We start from the raw sequence: 22,060 nt of genomic DNA, 5'->3' as shown, positions 1-22,060 counted from the left end.
TAATGAGATGGGGAGATATTAATATCAATGGGGGCTACTATGGGAAGAAGGTAGAGCTGGTAGAGGCTGCAAGTAAGATGGGGCTGGACATTTTACCTGTTAGTGACATTTGGGTAAGGGGTGAGAAAGAAGAGGAAGTGGGAGAATACAAGGTCTACCTGTCAGGAGTCAAAGCAGGAATAGCACAATGGGGTGTAGGGCTTTACATCAGGAAAGAAATGGAACCCAGTGTAGTTGCAATAAGGTATGTAAACGAACGACTGATGTGGATAGATCTGACAGTGTCTAGCAAGAAAATTAGGATTGTGTCAGTATATTCACATTGTGAAGGGACAGATCAAGATAAGATGGATAGTTTTTATGAGGCACTCAGTGAGGTAGTTATTAGAGTAAAGGACAAGGACAGTGTTCTGCTCGTGGGTGATTTTAATGCCAGGATTGGAAATCGAACAGAAGGCTATGAAAAGGTTATGCTTAAATTTGGAGAGGATATGGAGGCCAACAGGAACAAGAAACAACTCTTGGATTTCTGTGCCAGTATGGGCTTAGTAATCACAAACTCCTTTTTTAAACATAAGAACATTCACCGGTATACTTGGGAAGGCAGGGGAACCAGATCTGTCATTGACTATATAATAACATATCAGGAATTCAGGAAGGCTGTGAGGGACACATGTGTATTCAGGGGATTCTTTGATGACACTGATCATTATTTAATCTGCAGTGAAATTGGGATTGTGAGGCCGAAAGTGCAGGAGGTCAGGTCCATATGTAGGAGGATAAGAGTGGAGAAACTTCAGGATAAGGAAATCAGGCACAAGTACATAACAGCGATATCAGAAAGGTACCAGTTAGTTGAATGTAGTCAATTACAGTCATTGGAAAAGGAATGGACAAGGTACAGGGACACAGTACTAGAAGTGGCTAAAGAATGTCTTGGAACAGTAGTGTGTAAAAGTAGGATGAAGCAAACAGCTTGGTGGAATGACACAGTCAAGGCAGCCTGTAAAAGGAAAAAGAAGGCATATCAAAAATGGCTACATACTAGAACTCAGGTAGACAGAGAAAGTTACGTTGAAGAAAGAAACAAAGCCAAACAGATAATTGCAGCATCCAAGAAGAAATCTTGGAAAGACTTTGGAAACAGGTTGGAGACTATGGGTCAAGCTGCTGGAAAACCATTCTGGAGTCTTCGAAAGGGATGTAAGAAGGAAATGACAAGTATTTTCGACAGGTCAGGAAAACTGCTGGTGAATCCTGTGGATGCATTGGGCAGATGGAGGGAATATTTTGAAGAGTTGCTCAACAATGTAGATGAAAATGCGATCTTAATGTTTCAGATTTCGAGGTAGAATGGGATAGGAATGATGATGGAAATAGGACCACATTTGAGGAAGTGGAGAAAATGGTCAATAGATTGCAGTGCAATAAAGCAGCTGGGGTGGACGAAATTAAGTCGGAACTCATCAAATACAGTGGAATGTCAGGTCTTAAATGGCTACACAGGATAATGGAAATGGCCTGGGAGTCGGGACAGGTTCCATCAGACTGGACAAAAGCAGTAATCACACCAATCGTTAAACATGGAAACAGAAAAGATTGTAACAACTACAGAGGTATCTCTTTAATCAGCGTTGTGGGTAAAATATTCTCAGGTATTGTTGAAAGGCAAGTGCGAGTATTAGTTGAGGACCAATTGGATGAAAATCAGTGTGGGTTTAGGCCTCTTAGAGGTTGTCAGGACCAGATCTTTAGCTTACGGAAAATAATGGAGAAGTGTTATGAGTGGAACAGGGAATTGTACCTATGCTTTATAGATCTAGACAAGACATATGACCGGGTTCCTAGGAGGAAGTTAGTGTCTGTTCTATGAGATTTGCAAGCAATTAAAGGTCTTTACATGGATAGTCAGGCAGCAGTTAGAGTTGACGGTAAATTGAGTTCATGGTTCAGAGTAGTTTCAGGTGTAAGACAAGGTTGCAACCTGTCTCCACTGTTGTTCATATTATTTATGGATCATATGTTGGAAACAATAGACTGGCTGGGTGAGATTAAGTAAGATATGTGAACACAAAATAAGCAGTCTTGCATATGCGGATGACTTAGTTATGATGACAGATTCGATTGAAAGTTTGCAAAGTAATATTTCCGAGCTAGATCAGAAATGTAAGGACTATGGTATGAAGATTAGCATCTCCAAAACGAAAGTAATGTCAGTGGGAAAGAGATATAAACGGATTGAGTGCCAAATACGAGGAACAAAGTTAGAACAGGTGGACGGTTTCAAGTTAGGATACATATTCTCACAGGATGGCAACATAGTGAAAGAACTGGAAGCGAGGTGTAGCAAAGCTAATGCAGTGAGCGCTCAGCTATGATCTACTCTCTTCTGCAAGAAGGAAGTCAGTACCAAGACTAAGTTATCTGTGCACTGTTCAATCTTTCGACCAACTTTGTTGTATGGGAGCGAAAGCTGGGTGGATTCAGGTTGCCTTATCAACAAGGTTGAGGTTACGGATATGAAAGTACCTAGGATGATTGCAGGTACTAGTAGATGAGAAGAATGGCAGGAGGGTGTCCACAATGAGGAAATCAAAGAAAAACTGGGAATGAACTCTATAGATGTAGCAGTCAGGACGAACAGGCTTAGATGGTGGGGTCACGTCACACGCATGGGAGAAGCAAGGTTACCCAAGAGACTCGTGGGTTCAGCAGTAGAGGGTAAGAGGAGTCGGGGCAGACCAAGGAGAAGGTACCTGGATTCAGTTAAGAATGATTTTGAAGTAATAGGTTTAACATCATAAGAGGCACCAATGTTAGCACTGAATAGGGGATCATGGAGGAATTTTATAAGGGGACTATGCTCCAGACTGAACGCTGAAAGGCATAATCAGTCTTAAATGATAATGATGATTATATCTGGTAATAATTGTGCAACCAATCGCTTTTTTACAATTTATGTTTTCAAGCCACTGCAGGCTCATCACATTCTGTGATTAGTGTAAAACCAAGTATAGCTAAATACTGTGTTTGTGTACACAGCTTAATAATGCCTGTTTTAATAAGCAATCTGATGTGGATACACAATGCAGTGCACTCCCCAGTGCTGCATTTAGCTACATTTGATCCACAACAACATGCTTGTAACACCTCCACCTGAGGAGACTGCAGTGGCTCGGAAACATGTTCATGGTTGAATAAATAGTACAAAGCAACTGGTTGCATATTTATTACCACATAAACACCAATTCAAATCACAGTCACAGTTCATCATCCACAATGGATATACTGAAAAATTATTTTTGTTCCAAATGTTTTCTGAAGATATCTTGTTTATGCATCTATACTGAATTTACTGATATTACTTCCAGCTTCACACAAAAGACAAGCATTAGATAGACAAAGTTCAGTACACGAACAGCAGTTTTAGGAACAAATTATTACACAAAAATCTCCAAGTATGACACACTAAGTTTCAGAACAACACATCTATAGATTGTGGCACCATACACAATCATTAACCCAGCTCCAGGGAGGTAGGGTCCCCTTTCCTATTCCTCCACAGAGGTAATTCCTATCTGGCGCGTCCACGTCACGGGGGTGGGCATCCTATACTTCAGCAGGCTGGAGTGATAGGATAGCTTTGTTCAGGCAGGCATCCAATCCCATGGGGTACAACACAGAACCTACGCCAAGGGTTACAGTTGAAGACCTTAATGGCAGCAACAGCAGAGAAGAAAGACTTCAGAACGGCAAAGCTGGCAGATGAGCCTACCCTCCTTTCTTGGGATTAAATGAGAAGGGAACCACTGCCTTGTGGTGGAGGAGAAAATCCAAAGGCTGAGGGAGACAACCCCAACAGAAAATCCTTTCTTGCATTAGGCCTAGCAAGCCAGTAGGGAAGTCTTCATATATTGCTTTTAAGTACTGGTGTGAAGGATGGGAGACCTGATGATATTCATCAGTACAAAATGATGAAACCAAATGGACTAAAAAATAACCTAAATATTGGCACCCTTAATATATTAACCCTCGATGCAAAAATGGAAGAAATGACAGATATATTAAAAGAGAAAGTTAGATATTTTGGGATTAAGCGAAACCAAGAGGAAGGGAAAAGGAGGGAAGAATTTGAGAGGAGGAGGAAAACTGTACTGGTGTGGGTCTAACAGGTTTGGAAGAAATGGTGTGGCACTGATGATGAATAAGAATGTACAAAGCTGTATTGAAAGTGCGAGATGTATATCAGACAGGATCATAGCCTTAAACCCGACATTCCAAAAAGAAACACTATAAATTATCCAGATTTATGCATCTCAAGTGGGATGTAGTGAAAAAGAGAAGGTGGACTTTGAAAATGAGTTAGAGCACCAAGAGGAGTGTTTATATAGTGATGGGAGATTTTAATGCACAGGTAGGCAGAAACAGAAAGGGATTTGAGGAAGCACTGGGGTGTCTTGGATATGGAGGCAGAAATGAAGAAGGGGAAAGACTCTTGGATTTGTGCCAGAGGAATGGAATGAGAATAGCAAACAACTGGTTTATGAAGAGAGAAAGACATGTTACAGGGAATAGGGAGAGAAAGTAGCAAATGTGAAGGTAATTCCAAGTGTAAGTGCAGATGGAGAAAAATAGATTACTGGTGGGACAATGGAAACTGAATCAGGGTGTGAAAAATTGAACTGAATCAGGGTGTGAAAAATTGAAAACAGAAGAAAGTGATGAGGATACGGGATTCGAAACTGAAGGAGAGTGAAAGGGCTGAGAAGTATAGAAAATTAATCACACAAAAATATCCAAAAGAAGTCTTCTGCGATGTAGAAAGAGAATGGAGCTTATTAAGACACACTAGTCTAAGCAGCACAGAAAGTATATGGCAGAACATCTGGAACAGAAAAAGAGAGAAGTTGGTGGGATGACACCAAAATCAAAGCAGTTAGAAGATAAAAATGGAGCATGGAGAAAGTGGTGGAAAACTAAAAATGACAAGGACCTTAAAAGGTGGTGGTGGTGGTGGTGGTGGTGGTGGTGGTTGTTGAGGCTTTCAGTCCACAACTGATTTGATGAAGCTCTCCATGCTACTCTATCCTGTGCAAACTACATCTCCCAGTACCTACTGCAACCTACATCCTTCTGAATCTGTTTAGTGTATTCATCTCTTGGTATCCCGCTACGATTTTTACCCTCCACACTGACCTCAAATACTAAATTGGTGATCCATTGATGGCTCAGAATATGTCCTACCAAGCAATCCCTTCTTCTAGTCAAGTTGTGCCACAAATTTGTCTTCTCCCCAATTCTATTCAATACCACCTCATTAGTTGTGTCATCTACCCATCTAATCTTCAGCATTCTTCCGTCGCACCACATTTCGAAAGCTATTCTCTTCTTGTCTAAACTATTTATCGTCCACGTTTCACTTCCATACATGGCTACACTCCATACAAATACTTCCACAAATGAATTCCTGGCTCTTAAATCTACACCTGATGTTAAAAAATTTTCTTCAGAAACGCTTTCCTTGCCATTGCCTGTCTACATTTTATATCCTCTCTACTTCAACCATCATCAGTTATTTTGGTCCCCAAATAGCAAAGCTCATTTACTACTTTAAGCATCACCTGATTTCATTCGACTACATTCCATTATCTTCATTTTGCTTTTGTTGATGTTCAATTATATCCTCCTTCCAAGTCCTTTGCTGTCTCTGACAGAATTAAAATATCATTGGCGAACCTCAATGTTTTTATTTCTTCTCCATTGATTTTAACTTACTCCTTTTGTTTCCTTACTGCTTAGGGAAACATTCCACGCGGGAAAAATATATTTAGAAACAAAGATGATGTGACTTACCATACAAAAGCGCTGGCAGATCGATAGAAACACAAACAAACACATACATACATACACACAAAATTCTAGCTTTCGCAACCAATGGTTGCTTCGTGAGGAAAGAGGGAAGGAGAGGGTAAGGAGTCATTCCAATCCCGGGAGTGGAAAGACTTACCTTAGGGGGAAAAAGGACGGGTATACAAGCGCGCGCGCGCGCACGCACGCACGCACACATCCATCCACACATATACAGACACAAGCTGACATATTTAAAGACCATATGTCTGCTTGTGTCTGTATATGTGCGGATGGATATTTGCGGATGGATGTGTGTGTGTGTGTGTGTGTGTGTGGGGGGGGGGGGGGGGGCGCGGGTGTATACCCGTCCTTTTTTCTCCCTAAGGTAAGTCTTTCCGCTCCCGGGATTGGAATGACTCCTTACCCTCTCCCTTGAAACCCACATCCTTTTGTCTTTCCCTCTCCTTCCCTCTTTCCTGATGAGGCAACAGTTTGTTGCGAAAGCTTGAATTTTGTGTGTATGTTTGCGTGTCTGTCGACCTGCCAGCACTTTCATTTGGTAAGTCACATCATCTTTATATATATATAAAAATACTGAATGTCTGCGTGTGTGTGCGTGCGCGCGCATACCTGTCCTTTTTTCCCCCTAAGGTAAGTCTTTCCGCTCCCGGGATTGGAATGACTCCTTACCCAACCCACATCCTTTCGTCTTTCCCTCTTTCCTGACGAAGCAACCATTGGTTGCGAAAGCTAGAATTTTGTGTGTATGTATGTATGTATATAAAAACAAAGATGAGGTGACTTACCGAACGAAAGCGCTGGCAGGTCGATAGACACACAAAAACAAACAAACACAAACATACACACAAAATTCAAGCTTTCGCAACAAACTTGCCTCATCAGGAAAGAGGGAAGGAGAGGGGAAGACGAAAGGAAGTGGGTTTTAAGGGAGAGGGTAAGGAGTCATTCCAATCCCGGGAGCGGAAAGACTTACCTTGGAGGGTGGGGTGGGGGGTGAAGGACATCTTACCGGCATACCTCCCAACCTTCAAAAACCAAAAATCAGGAGATTCAGTTTTAAAAATCAGGAGATTCAGTTTTAGAAATCAGGAGATTCAGTTTTAGAAATCAGGAGATTCAGTTTTAGAAATCAGGAGATTCAGTTTTAGAAATCAGGAGATTCAGTTTTAGAAATCAGGAGATTCAGTTTTAGAAATCAGGAGATTCAGTTTTAGAAATCAGGAGATATGAAAGATCAAAAAGCTGTGGCTCATTTTTGTATACACCTAAGATAACTGAAAAGTTTCCTTTAAGGCGCCACAAAGCTATATAATGGCTAAAAAAAAACATAGAAACATCGGAAATACCCAAAATGTTGATTCCGTAACCCTTATTTGTAGTTTCGCCAAGCTAATTGTTGTTAGGTTTGGGTGTTTTTTTGGCATTAGAAAAAAGAAGTATGACAGCATCCACCATACTGTTTTGTGACACACATGAAAACTGTAAAAATAGGCTTGCAAACTGGTTCTTCAGTGTATCCTGAAATCTTAACACAACCACTTCTTTTTTATTTTACAGGAGCAGCATCTACTTTCTCCTCGTAAGATTTCACATGTTATATCTCTGCATGTTCCAAGTTAGCTAGTATTGCACATTTTCAGGGAAACTATGTCATTACAGAAATTCGTAAAATTCTCATATTTACCTCTAGCTATGTAGCCTATTAGTATTCAGTATTAGCGAGAAACATTGGAACAATCATGAGAACATGTACAACAACTTTCTTCTCACAGGTGAAGTAGAAGCTGCTTCTGCAGTAGGAAACATTGCACAATCTGAATATTGATGATGTACTAACAAACTAAAACATTTACCAAATAAAATAGTAATTCACTCTTAAAATGTTTCGAGATAATACATATTAATGTTCTCACTTATTTAACAATGTTGCTAAACCGTTCACATCAAGACCTATCATTTCCTCTTTAATTGAATTTCCAATACATGAGGAGGATGGAGAAAATATGGTAACACACAGATATAATTATCTTTTCATGAAACACTTCACTTCACATTTCTATTGATTTAAGGAATTGAACGTTGAAGACTTAGCCTTTCTGAGAAATTCTTTGTTGAAGGTTTGCTGAAAGCAGTCACACTGTGGTCTTGATTTTACTGTCAACAATCTCTCCAAATTTTCATCACCGGTAGATGATCTAAACTGTGTCCTTGTTTTTGTTACTTGACTAAATATCCTCTCACATTCTGCATTACTAGGAGGGACCGTTAGAATACCTAACATAACACGAATTAATTTGTCAAATTTTAGACTCCCATCACCATTTCTTAGTTTTCCCATCAGAGACCACTGCGCATCAATTCTTTCTTCCCTTAAGATTTCATCTGGTATATCATATATCTGAAGTGCAAAAAACTGGGATTGTAATTCATCTATGGCATCATGCTGTTTACCTGCATCTGCATTCAATAATACTGGAAACTTTTCCTCAAAATAGGGTAGAAAAGGATGCATTGGAAACACATCTGATTTGCACAACTGTTGCATTCCTCAGCATTTCACTCTTAAATGGGAATTTGTGAACCATGTATTCACAGGCGGCAATTAAGTATTTCCGAACAGATGAGAAGAATTCCACCTTCTCATCATGGTTGAGGCAATCCACAAGTTGAGAAGTACAACTGCCAATGACCAAATCACAATCATCCTTCTGGTTTCTTCTGCTGTGGTAATCAACCTCAAAAGGAGAACAGGATTTTATAACTGTAGGTAGAACAAATTTAGACATCAAATTCTGTAACGTGTCCAGCAGCAGATCTTGCAGTAAATGGATGAGAGGTACACTTGACTGCAAAATTACATTTGTTTTGTCAAATGTAGGTATAACATTTGACAAAAACAGACACAAAGCTATATTTAAATCTGATGACAGAAACATAAAAAATCCTTTCTTCACGAGACAGGTTGTACTTAACTGGGAATCCTGTTTACTTATTTTTGATGTAGATGAATATGGAATTGGCAATTCACTAGCTCTTTTTCTTTAAGAGGCACTACTCTCAATTGGTGACTGTTTCACGTTTGGTATATGATAAGTTTGGAGACACCCAAGATGGTCATTCTTACCAGACTTCACTTCATAATTGAGCAGGCTGGGCAAAGGCTTCCACTGTTCCAGTAACCGAAGTAAACATTTGCTCACAGAAAGCCAACGGGTGCACACATGCTTCAATATTTTCTTCATCTCGACATCATATAATTTCCGAAATTCTTTCAATTTCTCCTTTCTCTTTGTACTCTTTTGCAGAAAATAATATATGTCCAGTAAGCAGTCATCAATCTGGAATGGCAGACATGTAGCTCCCTTTTCTGCTGCCAAATTTAAAAAATGACAGGGACAACCAACAACGAAGACGTTAGGCATATGATTTTTCAAGAGACCTGCAACTCCGTTTTTTATTCCAACCATTACAGGAGCATTGTCACAACCTATTGACAAACACAAACAGTTACTGAGTGGAATGTTACATTCCTTCTGCGTGGTGAGAAGTAGTGTTCCTATGTTGACACCAGTGGAATCTCCTTTTAAGTTGGGGAGAGATAATAAGGTACTTATTAGCATCCCCTTTGTTACTACCGTCCATTGCAATAGAAAATGGCCATTTTTTCGAACTGTCTACGATTTCTTCTTTTTCCTTTTTTGCCATTTCTCCGATAATTGCCGCAGCTGTATTTTTTCGCTATACTGCTATCCGTGAACATTTTCCGGAACAGGTGACTCGCATGGTCAGCTTTATTAATCGGCAAATTATATCCTAAAATAAAAGATGTAAATAGACATTCAGCATTTATCACTCCATCACTTTCACTTTTGTCGCTGAATTCCAGTTTTTTATTGTTACTGACGCACTTTGAATTGTCTCGGTGCTTTTTTGTTTCCACATGTTTGGAAACTTCACTTTTTCCACCATGTGATAAATATCGGCAAACTGCACAAAAGGCGAACGGGCCTTTCCTCGACTTGATAATGCACGGAAACTGTACAGAAAATTGTTTTAAGAAGATTGCGTTATATTTTTTGGCCATGTTTAAAAACAAAGCCCTGAATCAAAACACTACGACAATATGCATCAACACAGAGTCCAAGCAGAACACTTTGCACTACCGAGGTTACTACATGTGCACTACTGGACACGGGTACACCTTCGACAAAATGCGCGGGAAAGAGGAAAATTGATTGGAACACTCTCTTTCAAATTCTGAAGGTGGCAGGGATAAAATATAGGGAGCGAAAGGCTATTTACAATTTGTACAGAAACCAGATGGCAGTTTTAAGTGTCGAGGGACATGAAAGGGAAGCAATGGTTGGGAAGGGTGTGAGACAGGGTTGTAGCCTCTCCCCGATGTTATTCAATCTGTATATTGAGCAAGCAGTAAAGGAAGCAAAAGAAAAATTCAGAGTAGGTATTAAAATCCATGGAGAAGAAATATAAACTTTGAGGTTCGCCAATGATATTGTAATTCTGTCAGAGGCAGCAAAGGACCTGGAAGAGCAGTTGAACGGAATGGGCAGTGTCTTGAAAGGGGGATACAAGATGAACATCAACAAAAGCAAAACGAGGATAATGGAATGTAGTCGAATTAAGTCTGGTGATGCTGAGGGAATTAGATTAGGAAATGAGACACTTAAAGCAGTAAAGGAGTTTTGCTACTTGGGGAGCAAAATAACTGATGATGATCAAAGTAGAGAGGATATAAAATGCATACTGGGAATGGCAAGGAAAGCATTTCTGAAGAGAAATTTGTTAACATCAAGTATAGATTTAAGAGTCATTAAGTCATTTGTGAAAGTATTTGTATGGAGTGTAGCCACGTATGGAGGTGAAACGTGGACGATAAATAGTTTGGACAAGAAGAGAGTAGAAGCTTTTGAAACATAGTGCTAAGAAGAATGCTGAAGATTAGATGGGTAGATCACACAACTAATGAGGAGGTATTAAATAGAATTGGGGAGAAAAGGAGTGTGTGGCACAACTTGACAAGAAGAAGGAACCGGCTGGTAGGGCATGTTCTGAGGCCTCAAGGGATCACAAATTTAGCATTGGAGGGCAGTGTGGAGGGTAAAAATTGTAGAGGGAGACCAAGAGATGAATACAGTAAGCAAATTCAGAAGGATGTAGGTTGCAGTAAGTACTGGGAGATGATGAACCTTGCACAGGATAGAGTGGCATGGAGAGCTGCATCAAACCAGTCTCAGGACTGAAGACCACCACAACAACAACAACGAAGTTGTTTCAACACTGTTACTTATTCTGCACACCTTAATCCATTAAGAAATTCTACTGAACAAATACAGACCAGAAGGTTAGAAGATTTATCACATGAATGACAGTTTAAAGGTTACTATGTGAATCACTTTACTTGCGAAAATTAATCCCTTATGTGGAGAAATATCTATAGAATGAAATACACTGTTTTCTGTAATTCCATACTGTCATTAATATGAAAGTACTTTATGGACTATCCTTCCAGCCAGCTACACAGCAATTCAACTTTTTATTGACAACACTGATTCATTGTTAACGAAGGAGGCAGCAAGCACTGCTAGACACATACGTTCATTTCTGAGCCACATTTCTTGTTTGTTTCCTGTTTCTGCACTCCTTATAACAATTTTATATATTCTACACCAAATAACCAGGTTATTTAAAATTACATGTTTACATATAAACTCAAAACATCTAGTGACAAAAGAGGGGAAAAAACAGTACAACAATGTCAGTTTTCATGTTTTATTGATTCACTCCAACATAATACAAAACCTTATACAGACTCCTGAACAGGTGGCTCATAACCCTCAGGCCGGTCAACTTTAGCACCAGGTTCATCACTGCCACCCTTGCCATCACCGTGGAGTTCTAACAGTTTAGACAAGTCAAACTTAGGTTTCTTCAAAACTTTCACCTGCAACACAAAGTGTACCAATGACCAATTTCCCAATACAAATTCTGAAAGAATCCAAACAGGAGACATTATTTACATGGTGTCAAATTAACAATTTTCAAGCATTAAAAGTGGCTTAAACTAGAAGTCATTGAAATTAATTCTTCAAAGAATCAAATATTTTGGTCCCAGAATGTGGAACAAACTAATGAGTAAAACACACAAAAAGCAAAACTATGAATGAGGTACTACAATCACAATAGTTTTTATGTACTAGACCACAACACATAGGTATGCATAAATAATGGTCTGAATATCTCAACTGGCAATGTTAAGACAGGACTGTCACAAATTTTATTTTTTACTGCATATGAATATATTGAAAACACTTCAAACGCACACCGTTTACAAAGGCTTCGTTTATCTTTTTACGCCTTTTGCCTATATGTGCTATCATATTGTTGTCCTAAAACATTTCATTTAATTATCTGCAAAATGTATCATATGCAAACCAAGTTTTCTGAGCATTCTCAACTGAACATTAACCACAGTATGGCATGCCCTAGGCAATATTAGTGCACAACTAACAGTCATTCCAGCAATCACAGGTAGGCACCATTTAAATAAAAGACTGGAAACTTCAACACTATGGAAATTTTAGTCGCAGAACGGCTGCACTGCAGTGAACTGCCTTCCTCTGAAAGAGAAGAAAGAGCAGCAACTTCCGAAATGCAAAGTAAAGTACTTCACACACAGCATGGAACAATGATAGAGTAACTGCTGACCATTTTAATGAATCTATAGCATACAACTAATCAAAGAACCACAGCCACACTACAGTATTACATACACTCCGACAAGAAGAGTGAAGTGCCACAAAAGGCAACCAGCTGTCAATGTATGTAGGTTGGAACTTAAATAATGGCAACACTGCTGTAGAGACACTATGCAACGGAATCTACTATTGTCACTCATAGCACACATTGTCAACATACCTACCTTACCTCCAAGCAAATGGACTCGTCTGTCCCACATCACCAGTGTTGCTCACAATTGAGGGGAACTCAGTCACTTGTGAGCAAGTGATCCAACATAACGGTGTCACTATGTTTTCAAAACAGGAACAACTGAGTTGGCTAAAGATTGAGTGTGCCAGAGGTCATACAGCATGACAGTGTCATCAAGGTATTCAAAAGGTGTGCGGGGAATCGGCATTGCCGTACAGAACAGTGGCACATTGGGTAAAAGCCTACAACTGAGGCAGTAACACACCGGGCACGTCGTTCTTGCGTCTCTGAAGAAGTGCATGCTGTTGTCGCATTAGTAATAGACCCTATACGATTCGTGAGCTCGCCCACGAAACCGAATTAGCGCGCATACAACTGTGCTTCGAATCCTGAAGGAATGCCTGGGCACGTGAAAAATTGCATCACAATGGGTTCCGCACGACTTGACAGAAATGGATGCGTTACGACACTCCGACGCACTTGGTGCACTATGAGCACGAAGGAGAGGCTTTCTTACACCTTATTGTAACACTGGATGAGACAGGGGTCACACCATACGAGCCAAAACAAACGCCAATCCGACAAATGGCGTCATTATGGGTCACCGCGAAAGTCTGAAGTGCTTCAGAGCCCCAGTATAGTGAAAATTATGGTGATTCTTGTGTACGACTGTGATGTTATCCTAACGCATTACTTTCCTCTACAGCAGGCAGTGAATGCACAGTATTACTGCTCATTTTTGGAGCATCACCTGTGACCAGCTTTGTGAAAGAAGTGGCGACCCTTTATGTGCAACCTACCCATCATTTTGCACGACAATGCGTGGGTGCATACAGCGCAAGCTGTGGCTGCTCTGTTCTGTCAAGGGGACTGGGAAGTACTGTACCATCCACCATACTCCCTGGACTTAAGTCCTTGTGACTTATTTGATTCTGAAGATAAAGGAACCACTTCGTGGCATTCACTTCAGAACTGTTCTAGAGATTCGACAGGCAGTAGACCACTCCATTCACACCATCGGCAGAACAGCCTCTGCTAACTGTATACTACGCCTTCCACATCGCTGGCAACAGGTTCTTCACAACACTGGTGACTACTTTGAAGGACAGTAACAAGCGCAAACATGTAACTCTTTTGTATCAGTTGTGAATAAACAGTTGCTACTATTTAAGTTCCAACCTTCGTAACCTGGTATGGGAGCGTGCATGTGCACACCCACATCTGCACGCCACCAGAGGGTCATGTTCATAATCGTTACCACACCTAGTAGGATATATATAAGGAGCATGAACAGTATCTGATTCCGAGTAGGGCCCGGATTTTGATTTACCTAAAAACAATGAAATATGCAAGCATTTATAACCTAAAACGTACACAAATATCACCTTAAAAAATAAAATATGACTTTATAGAAGTTTATTTAAAGCACTGTTTGTTTATGTAATTTTTTATTCACCATAAAGTAATATGGAATTCACTTCTCAAAACATTGCAAGTATAGTTCTTTCTTTCTGTAAGGTTTGTGGCTAATTTGCACCACCAAGTCTTTGAATGCCTGAATGTTTTATTTTCTAAACACAAAGTACAGTGAAAAGATCATCTATCGAAACAGTAAAACAATGTTTTTATTTCTACATAGTATATAAAGTGTATCACATTATTTAATATCGCATGTCAATCTTCAGTAACTGCAAAGTTGCACTGGATCACAAGGTGCATTTTCAGGTTTTCCATTGTCAGAGATCTACGGTTACCGAGGATAGTTTTGTACCTGGAAAAGCTCCTCTCCACTTCACAAGACGTCACAAGCATATTTGAAGGCAACCAGGTCACTGGAGTTTAGCTTTGTTTCAGTACCTTCAAATGTTGCGGCATTCCCTGAAAGACTGTCACTAATTGTGCACAGTGTTGAATATCCAGGATTCCGTTGGAGAACACTTTCCAATTTGGTTTTCACTTTGTCAGCCACATGACCATGGGCTCAACCCAACACACTCTGCACATGTTGCACAATACTCAGGGCCTCACACAGCTGAGTGCCAACAGCTTCCAGTCGTCTGATGGTTTTTGATATCACTGAAAAAATGGCGTTGATGTATGCCAAGTTTCGAGACGATGTATCTGTAAAAACTTCTTTCACAATTTTGTTGGTACTTGATTCATTGCTATCAAGCTCACAGAAGATTGTCTGTATTTGGGTGTAGTTGGTGCAGTAATACTCAGCAGCATTAAGCCAAGAACCCCATCGTGTAAAAACGGGTTTAGGTGGGAGGGGCGTTGAAGGTGCTTGTTCCTTGAATTTCTGCACCCGTAGCAGAGCCTTCACAGATTTTCTTGCCACAGGAAATTAATTTGTCCACAACAGGGTAATTTGATAGCACCTCTTCGGCAACTCTGTGCAATGCATGTGCAAGGCAAGTGGCATACACCATGCTGGGGTAGAGAATCTGAAGCCCTTTGGCTGCTTTAGCCATATATGAAGCACCATCCGTTACAAGCAGCAAAACGTTGTCTCTTCACACCATCCGGCCACAGTAGCTTCATGGAGTTGTCAAACAAAATAGCAATAGTCAACTTGTTTACTCTATCGAGATCTTCACACGTAAGTATGAACATATCTACAGGGCCATCAACTTTTAGAACACCAACATAATTTGCAATGTATCACCCACTAATCTCCGTAGTTTCACCTATCGACAGCCAGATCTTTAGCTCAGCAATAGTAATTTGTATTTTGTTGAGCACATCATTGTAGCATACGGATAAATAGTTCATTCTCAGTGTAGATTCATCTGGAACTGGATGTGTTTTGTACTTCTCCAAGAACTGTCTGAAGCATGGATTCTTCAGCTTTTCCAATGAGATGTTGCAGGACACCATCATCTCGCACAAATCCGGTTGACGACTGATCTGTCTGTTCAAATAACAGCGTTTGCTTGCTGTTATTTTCAGCACTTCGTTTCACACAGCTGCTGAGTTTAGCAGCATTACAGTGTTGTTGCACAATAAAGCACTTTTCTGCACTAACTTCAACTTCACACAGTTTACAAAATAATATTTTCCCATCAATACTAAAGAACTTCTATCCAAATTCTCCAACATACCATCGCAACTTCCCACTGTCTGAGCACATTGCTTTAGGCAAGTTGAACAAGGCAAGGGCTGTATTCAAACTGGTTACTGGAAACACCTGTGGGACTGCAATGATTATTACGGCAGAAGCCGCCTTTGTTGGTTCCGAGAGCATATTGTCGCCTCTGCACAACAATGTTTTATGTTTGGGAAACCACTGTTGTGGTACACCGGTTTTCTGCTACAGTCCTGAGAAGTAAAGCTGTGTACTAATTTATCTGTTTATCTTTCATAATAGCACGTTAAATATTGTCTCGTGGGCAACATATTCATTTTCTTATGTGTGTGTCCCGTTAAGATACGAGAAAAACGGTATATACATATTTGGCAAAAGTTGACAGAAATATGACCTATTATATTAAAAGTTAGCCGCAATATGACCTATTATATTAAAAGTTAGCCGCAATATGACCTATTATATTAAAAGTTAGCCGCAATATGACCTATTATATTAAAAGTTACCCGCAATATGACCTATTATATTAAAAGTTAGCCGCAATATGACCTATTATATTAAAAGTTAGCCGCAATATGACCTATTATATTAAAAGTTAGCCGCAATATGACCTATTACTAAAATGTGTTGAAATATGACTATATGCACAATCAAAATACATTTTTCAACACCAAAGCGCCTAGATTTATGTATAAATTGTTCTAAAATTCACCCTATAGGGTCAGAAAAAAGTATGACTTGTCATTAAAATCCGGGCCCTAATAATGAGTGATCACTAACACAGAGATGCTGTGTACTGATGTGAGAGTGTTATCTGTACCTGAAAATTTGAAAGTGGCCTCATTGTGGGTCTCCATTTGGCCACCCCATCGAACTGGATAACATCCAGGATTTGTAGGGTATCCAAATGCGATAGTGGCCTGTTTGACTGCACAAAAACGTGAGGACAGCACACTTATCAAAGCTCCAGTAAACATCAGAGAATCGTCACATTGTGCAACGAACATCTCAACTCCATCAAATCCATGCCCACCATCCGAGAACAGTTAATGGGCACCTTGCACGCTGTGTCATCTCACACCAATGGTCAGAGACTAGCAGCAGCTGAACTACGGAGTAACAGTCCCGTGCACAGGCTGCTATTAGAACCACAATGTAAACAGCAGAAACTGGAGCAGTACCGTAACAGGAGCATGGACTGCTAATGAATGGCATCATATCGTGTTCAGCAATGAACGTGTGTACTCCACAACCCCTGAGGGCCATCAATGACAAGTATGGTGCCAACCTAGCTAGAGGTTAAATTCTTTCATGTTTTGGAGAGAGACTGTTACTCCTGGGGTCATCGTGTGCAGAGCCATCAGATATGACTTCAGGTCACCATAGGTAGCTATTGTAGAAACGGGTGACAGGAAAGTATGTCACGAATATACCAGATTCACACGTGTTACCTTTACTAAGAGAATAGTGTGGTGCCACTTTTCGACAGAACAATGCTCGTAGACACGACACTTGCATCTCTGAACTGTGTTACTGATGAGTGCTTCCATGGCCGGTGAGATATCAGTTATTATCCAGTAGAACGTGCAGGACCACCAACGAAGCTATCGTCACCTCAGCGCCAGAATATCGAGCACCACTTATAACAGCTGTGGGCCATCTTGCCTCAGAAAAGAATAAAATGGGCTTATGACACTTCTTAACTAAATCAGTGCAACGTCATACTTTGAGTGAGACTGTACTGCCACGTGTAAAATCTCATACTGTCTCAATCTTTTGAGTTCCTCCCCTTTTAGTCACCTCACTTTTCTATCAGGCAGTGTATTATAGGGCAAGGACTACAGACAGAGTGAAGTTTCAACTGCCTGGGGAGTGGGAATAGAAGACAATGGCACGAATGCTAAGTTGTATTAGTGAAAGCGGAAAGCGAGCACATGGATTACTGTGGAATAAGAATCTTAGTATGATGCAACAATTTACCACCAATCAGTAAGCAAATTTTATACCAAGCAATATACTCTAGTACCATATGGGTCATTCCATGTCAGTTCAACCAGGGGCTCCAGCTCAGTCTCAAATTTCACCGAAATTCAGTACACTAATTCTACCATGTATGGAACACTTGTGTACAAAGTATTAGTTTCCCCTGTCAATTAGTTCCAGAATTATGACTTGTGAAAGATGGTGGCGTGACACAGAAATTGCAACCCACATCTGGCAATCTATCTTCAGACCCAACTTCAGGTCTTAATAACTTTGGAACTATTCCACACAGTCCAGTGAAATTTTTACAACCCAGTAACATCCATTTAGAGAACACACTCCATGAATCAAAACAACATATTTCTGAGGGAAAATAAAAAATTCCGAAATGTGATTAAAAAATGTAATACGTTAAAAGGTACATACTGTAGGTGCCCTCTATGCCAAATATAATTCACTCAAAAAGGGTATAAATTTTTTTGTGGTAAGCTTAATGTTGCCTAAACACACACAGATCTCATCTTGCCCATATCAGTCACACAGAGTTACACGCACACAAAAATACGAAGATTTGAAAAATTACCTGAAAAACATGGATTTTCGAAGTGTGGTAGCACAAAAGGGACAAGTGGTATCCAAGCCAAATTTCACACACTGCATAAGTAGACCATAATGATATATCTCAAAATTTCAGCATGTTATTGCAAAACATTTGTGTACAATTCAAGCTCACGGATGTATTTGGTGATGTGGCCATTGTTCCACAACACAATTTTGTAAAAACGTATCGTAAACTGTTCTGCCTCTTATCCTCTCCCACAACTGTTTTATCACTAAGCAACAACATATAGACAGATTAGCACAACCTATCATTAATGTTTACTGCACCTTAACTGCTAAAAACCAGTCAATTGTACTTCAAACAGAAGTTCTCCCACACTTTAGCTACTGTACTCTGTACATTGAGTGGCAAATTGTAATGTCTTCCTGACACTGTAGTAGGAACTGGAACTGTCATAAGAATATGTTCAAAAGGAATCCAACACCTGTCTGCCAAACGTGGCCAATGAAATGATCTTGCTTGTCCTGCTGGTGCCATGAAGTTCACAAATACATCACCTTCTGCTTCACAGCACTCTGCAACACATCCTAAGTGCCATTTGTCATCATAAACAGCAATAACATTGCAACCTGGTTGTATGTTGTTGTTTTTGCTTATCAATCCTGAGTCACACACTGAAGACACATGTTGTGCAGGAACCTATAGTTATAACTGGGCAGTCTGCTCATCTGCACATTGTTAAGAGTCCGCTGGAGAGAAGTGATGATGGCTCCTTGTGCCTGCAACAGTTTTAACGTGTTCTAGACTGCTTTTTAGCAACTCTTCGACTGATTTCACCTCATCCTTCGAAACAGAATGATTGTATGAAAGAGATCTTTTTCTATACCCAGGTAAATAACTGAAGAGGTGTTAGAATGTGACCACCTGTAGGGTGCTGCAGACTAGCTCGTGATGCCATGCACTTAATGGTAGCACCAATACCATCACATACTTTTTTACAATCACTTGTTGCGAAAAAATTCCATTCTGCGTGAATCTGAAAATCATGGTAATGCATGCATAAATTGAGATTTTAACAGTTTTTGTACAGACTAGCTGCGCCATCACTGAAGTATTTCGCAAAATGTATGTGAGGCGGCTTGTTTTTCACATATGCCATGACCGTGCGAATGGGGGCATGAACTGCAATGGCATCATGAATTAAACAGTCACTAAAAACACACAGGTTCAGGTTCATGACAGACACATCACCTGATTCACCTCTACAGTACATCGCAAATGGCTGGAGAGTTGCTTGACTGTTGTCCCAATGATATCCTTGGATGGCATCTTGAACTATAAATGCATAATTTTTAGAAAAGTCTAGTATTACTGTAATTTCAATTTTTTTCAAGTTATCTTTACATAACTGGAGATGAGAAAATTGTGCTGTTGCTGTGAAGCTGTGTGTGGTCAGTTTGTCCATTTTTTGGCAACACATTTCAACAAAATCTTCCACTGTACTCTGCTTTGGTTCAAGACTTGTGCGATCCACTTGTGTCCATTGTTTATAATAAACAAGTTCACTGTCACCCATAAGGAGTTGACCATAAAGTTTGTTGTTCATGTGTTCTGCAAGATTTGCCTTACCAGGACACTTTTCACACCTGTGTTATCATGCACTGATGTCACACACTAGCACAGGGGCAGGCAAACGTTGCACGCGGCTCATGAGCGAACAGCGCTGCACGTGCGCTGCTCGCGTGCAATTGTCGACCAGGACAGTGGCAACAGCCAGCAGGTTGCAGCAGTGTAGTACCAGGATAAGCTGCGGACGTTTATGTGAAGCTACCACTACGTAGTGAACGTTGTATTTCAAGAACCAGAAAATGCAGAGTGAAACAAGGAAATGAAATGGAGAAATGCCATCTTTTAAAAGTAACAGGAGAATCTTTTTTTTCGATGTGCAAAATCGTGAAAATTCGAAATGTTTAATATGTGACAGTATTCTCGCTGGTCAGCGAAAGTTTAGTATTGAAGGCCATTATAATAAATTTCACAAGAACGAGTACAATTTATTGTCGGATACTGAGTGGATGGGGAAATTGACCGAGCTTAAGAAGAGCTATCTGACGATACTAGATGATCTGTCGTAGTTGCTGTTGTCACAAGAGATCTGCGACTTTCTTTCATCATGTCATCTGATTTAACATTTTATGGAGCACTGTTTTCAATTTTTCAGGACGACAACAACAATAATAGCCCAGCGGTATATGCAAGTTATAAGATTGCGCTTAATACAGCGAGAGCTGGAAAACCATTTGCTGAATTAATAAGTCTCGGTTAATAGCAAACATCAGTGATGAAAATTTATGTAACTGTTTGCGTTTGTGTGTAGAAATTTTGTTCCAGATATTGAACGTGCTGTAAACTCCACCTGTGATAATAAAATAAAACTTACTCTTTCAAGCCATGATTTCTTTCAAGCACTCCTACTAACCTGATTCCTTCCTTCAATAAAGCAAGGTAGGAAACAAAACGCATTACAGAGGAAGGAGCGGACAGAAGGTATGGTGGGGAGGGGAGACAAGCGGGTGGGCAGCTTGCCCCTGTGTGCACGCAGAACACCTGTTAACTGCACGCATGCAAGTGCACAGCACGTGTGCAGGATTCCTGCCCGCCCCTGCACTAGCAGCTTCATTGCACCTTTGTAATCCAGATCAGAATCCTTTATAGCAGCAAACATCAGCTTAGCATTTTGATGGGTCTCATCTACACAAACATTGTGTGTGCCCATTGCACTTACAGGCACAACCCATTTTGGCTGAAGATTGAAAAAAGATGACAAACCTACTTTGGTATTGGGATACTTTTCCTTGAATTCTACATATAGTTAGGATATGTTGCATAGCAACAGTCTTTTTTGCATTTGTACACGTACATTTCCTATTTTCACCATTACATTGTCTTTTTCCAGGCATTATTCGGCTGTAGTCATTATTTTCATAAAAGTCCAACACTAGCACCTTTATTTCTGAACTCAATTGCTTACCCTGAGCCTGCTGAAGCTTTGGAAGCACTCCTTGGGTTGCTTTTATTTTCCTAGCTTGCTTTACCATATATGTAGAAACACTGAATTCCTTTACCATATATGTAGAAACACAATTCCTTTGCAGTGTAGTCAATAGACCAGCTGGAAGCTGCTAGGGTAAGAAATAGCTACTTTTCTGGTGTGTGGATATGGCACAGTTTTCTTTCAAATCGTGCACAATTTTGTCCAAATCAGAGCATTTCCGTCATGATTTATGTTCCTTTAGAGCAGGTAGTTCTTCCTCTTCCACTATTAGTGTCAGCTATTTTGTGTTTTAATTCCATTTGAGTTTCTTGTAGTTTTCTTCTACCATAGCTGGGTCTGTCTTTTCCCAACTTTGTGTCTTCATGGGAGACAAACCAAGAGTAGTCACTGAAGTATTTAATTGCTCATCCGCTATGGTTGTAGATGGCTGATACTCTTCGTCACTGTCATGTAAATTATCAGAATATGCTTCATTTTTTAGCAGTGTAACACACCTGGAACATAACTTTTGTTCTGGTTTCATGTGAAGTCCCATGCACTGATTCACTTTCAA

At 40.1% G+C, this 22,060-nt stretch overlaps 1 protein-coding gene across 1 annotated transcript in view; it reads right to left on the bottom strand.

The window, feature by feature from the left end:
• Positions 1 to 11,647: 11,647 nt before the first annotated feature.
• LOC124544934 (40S ribosomal protein S3a) overlaps positions 11,648 to 22,060 on the bottom strand; it is a 36,451-nt gene continuing 26,038 nt past the window's right edge. The window contains exon 6 of the mRNA XM_047123681.1: positions 11,648 to 11,833. Coding sequence (XP_046979637.1) covers positions 11,693 to 11,833 — 141 coding nt within the window. The 3' untranslated portion in view covers positions 11,648 to 11,692. The remainder of the gene's footprint in view (positions 11,834 to 22,060) is intronic.

Source organism: Schistocerca americana, chromosome 8, assembly GCF_021461395.2.
Source record: "Schistocerca americana isolate TAMUIC-IGC-003095 chromosome 8, iqSchAmer2.1, whole genome shotgun sequence".
Lineage (NCBI taxonomy): Eukaryota > Metazoa > Arthropoda > Insecta > Orthoptera > Acrididae > Schistocerca > Schistocerca americana.
The sequence above is the reverse complement of the archived record's forward strand: the minus strand, read 5'-3'. Positions and strand labels throughout refer to the sequence as shown.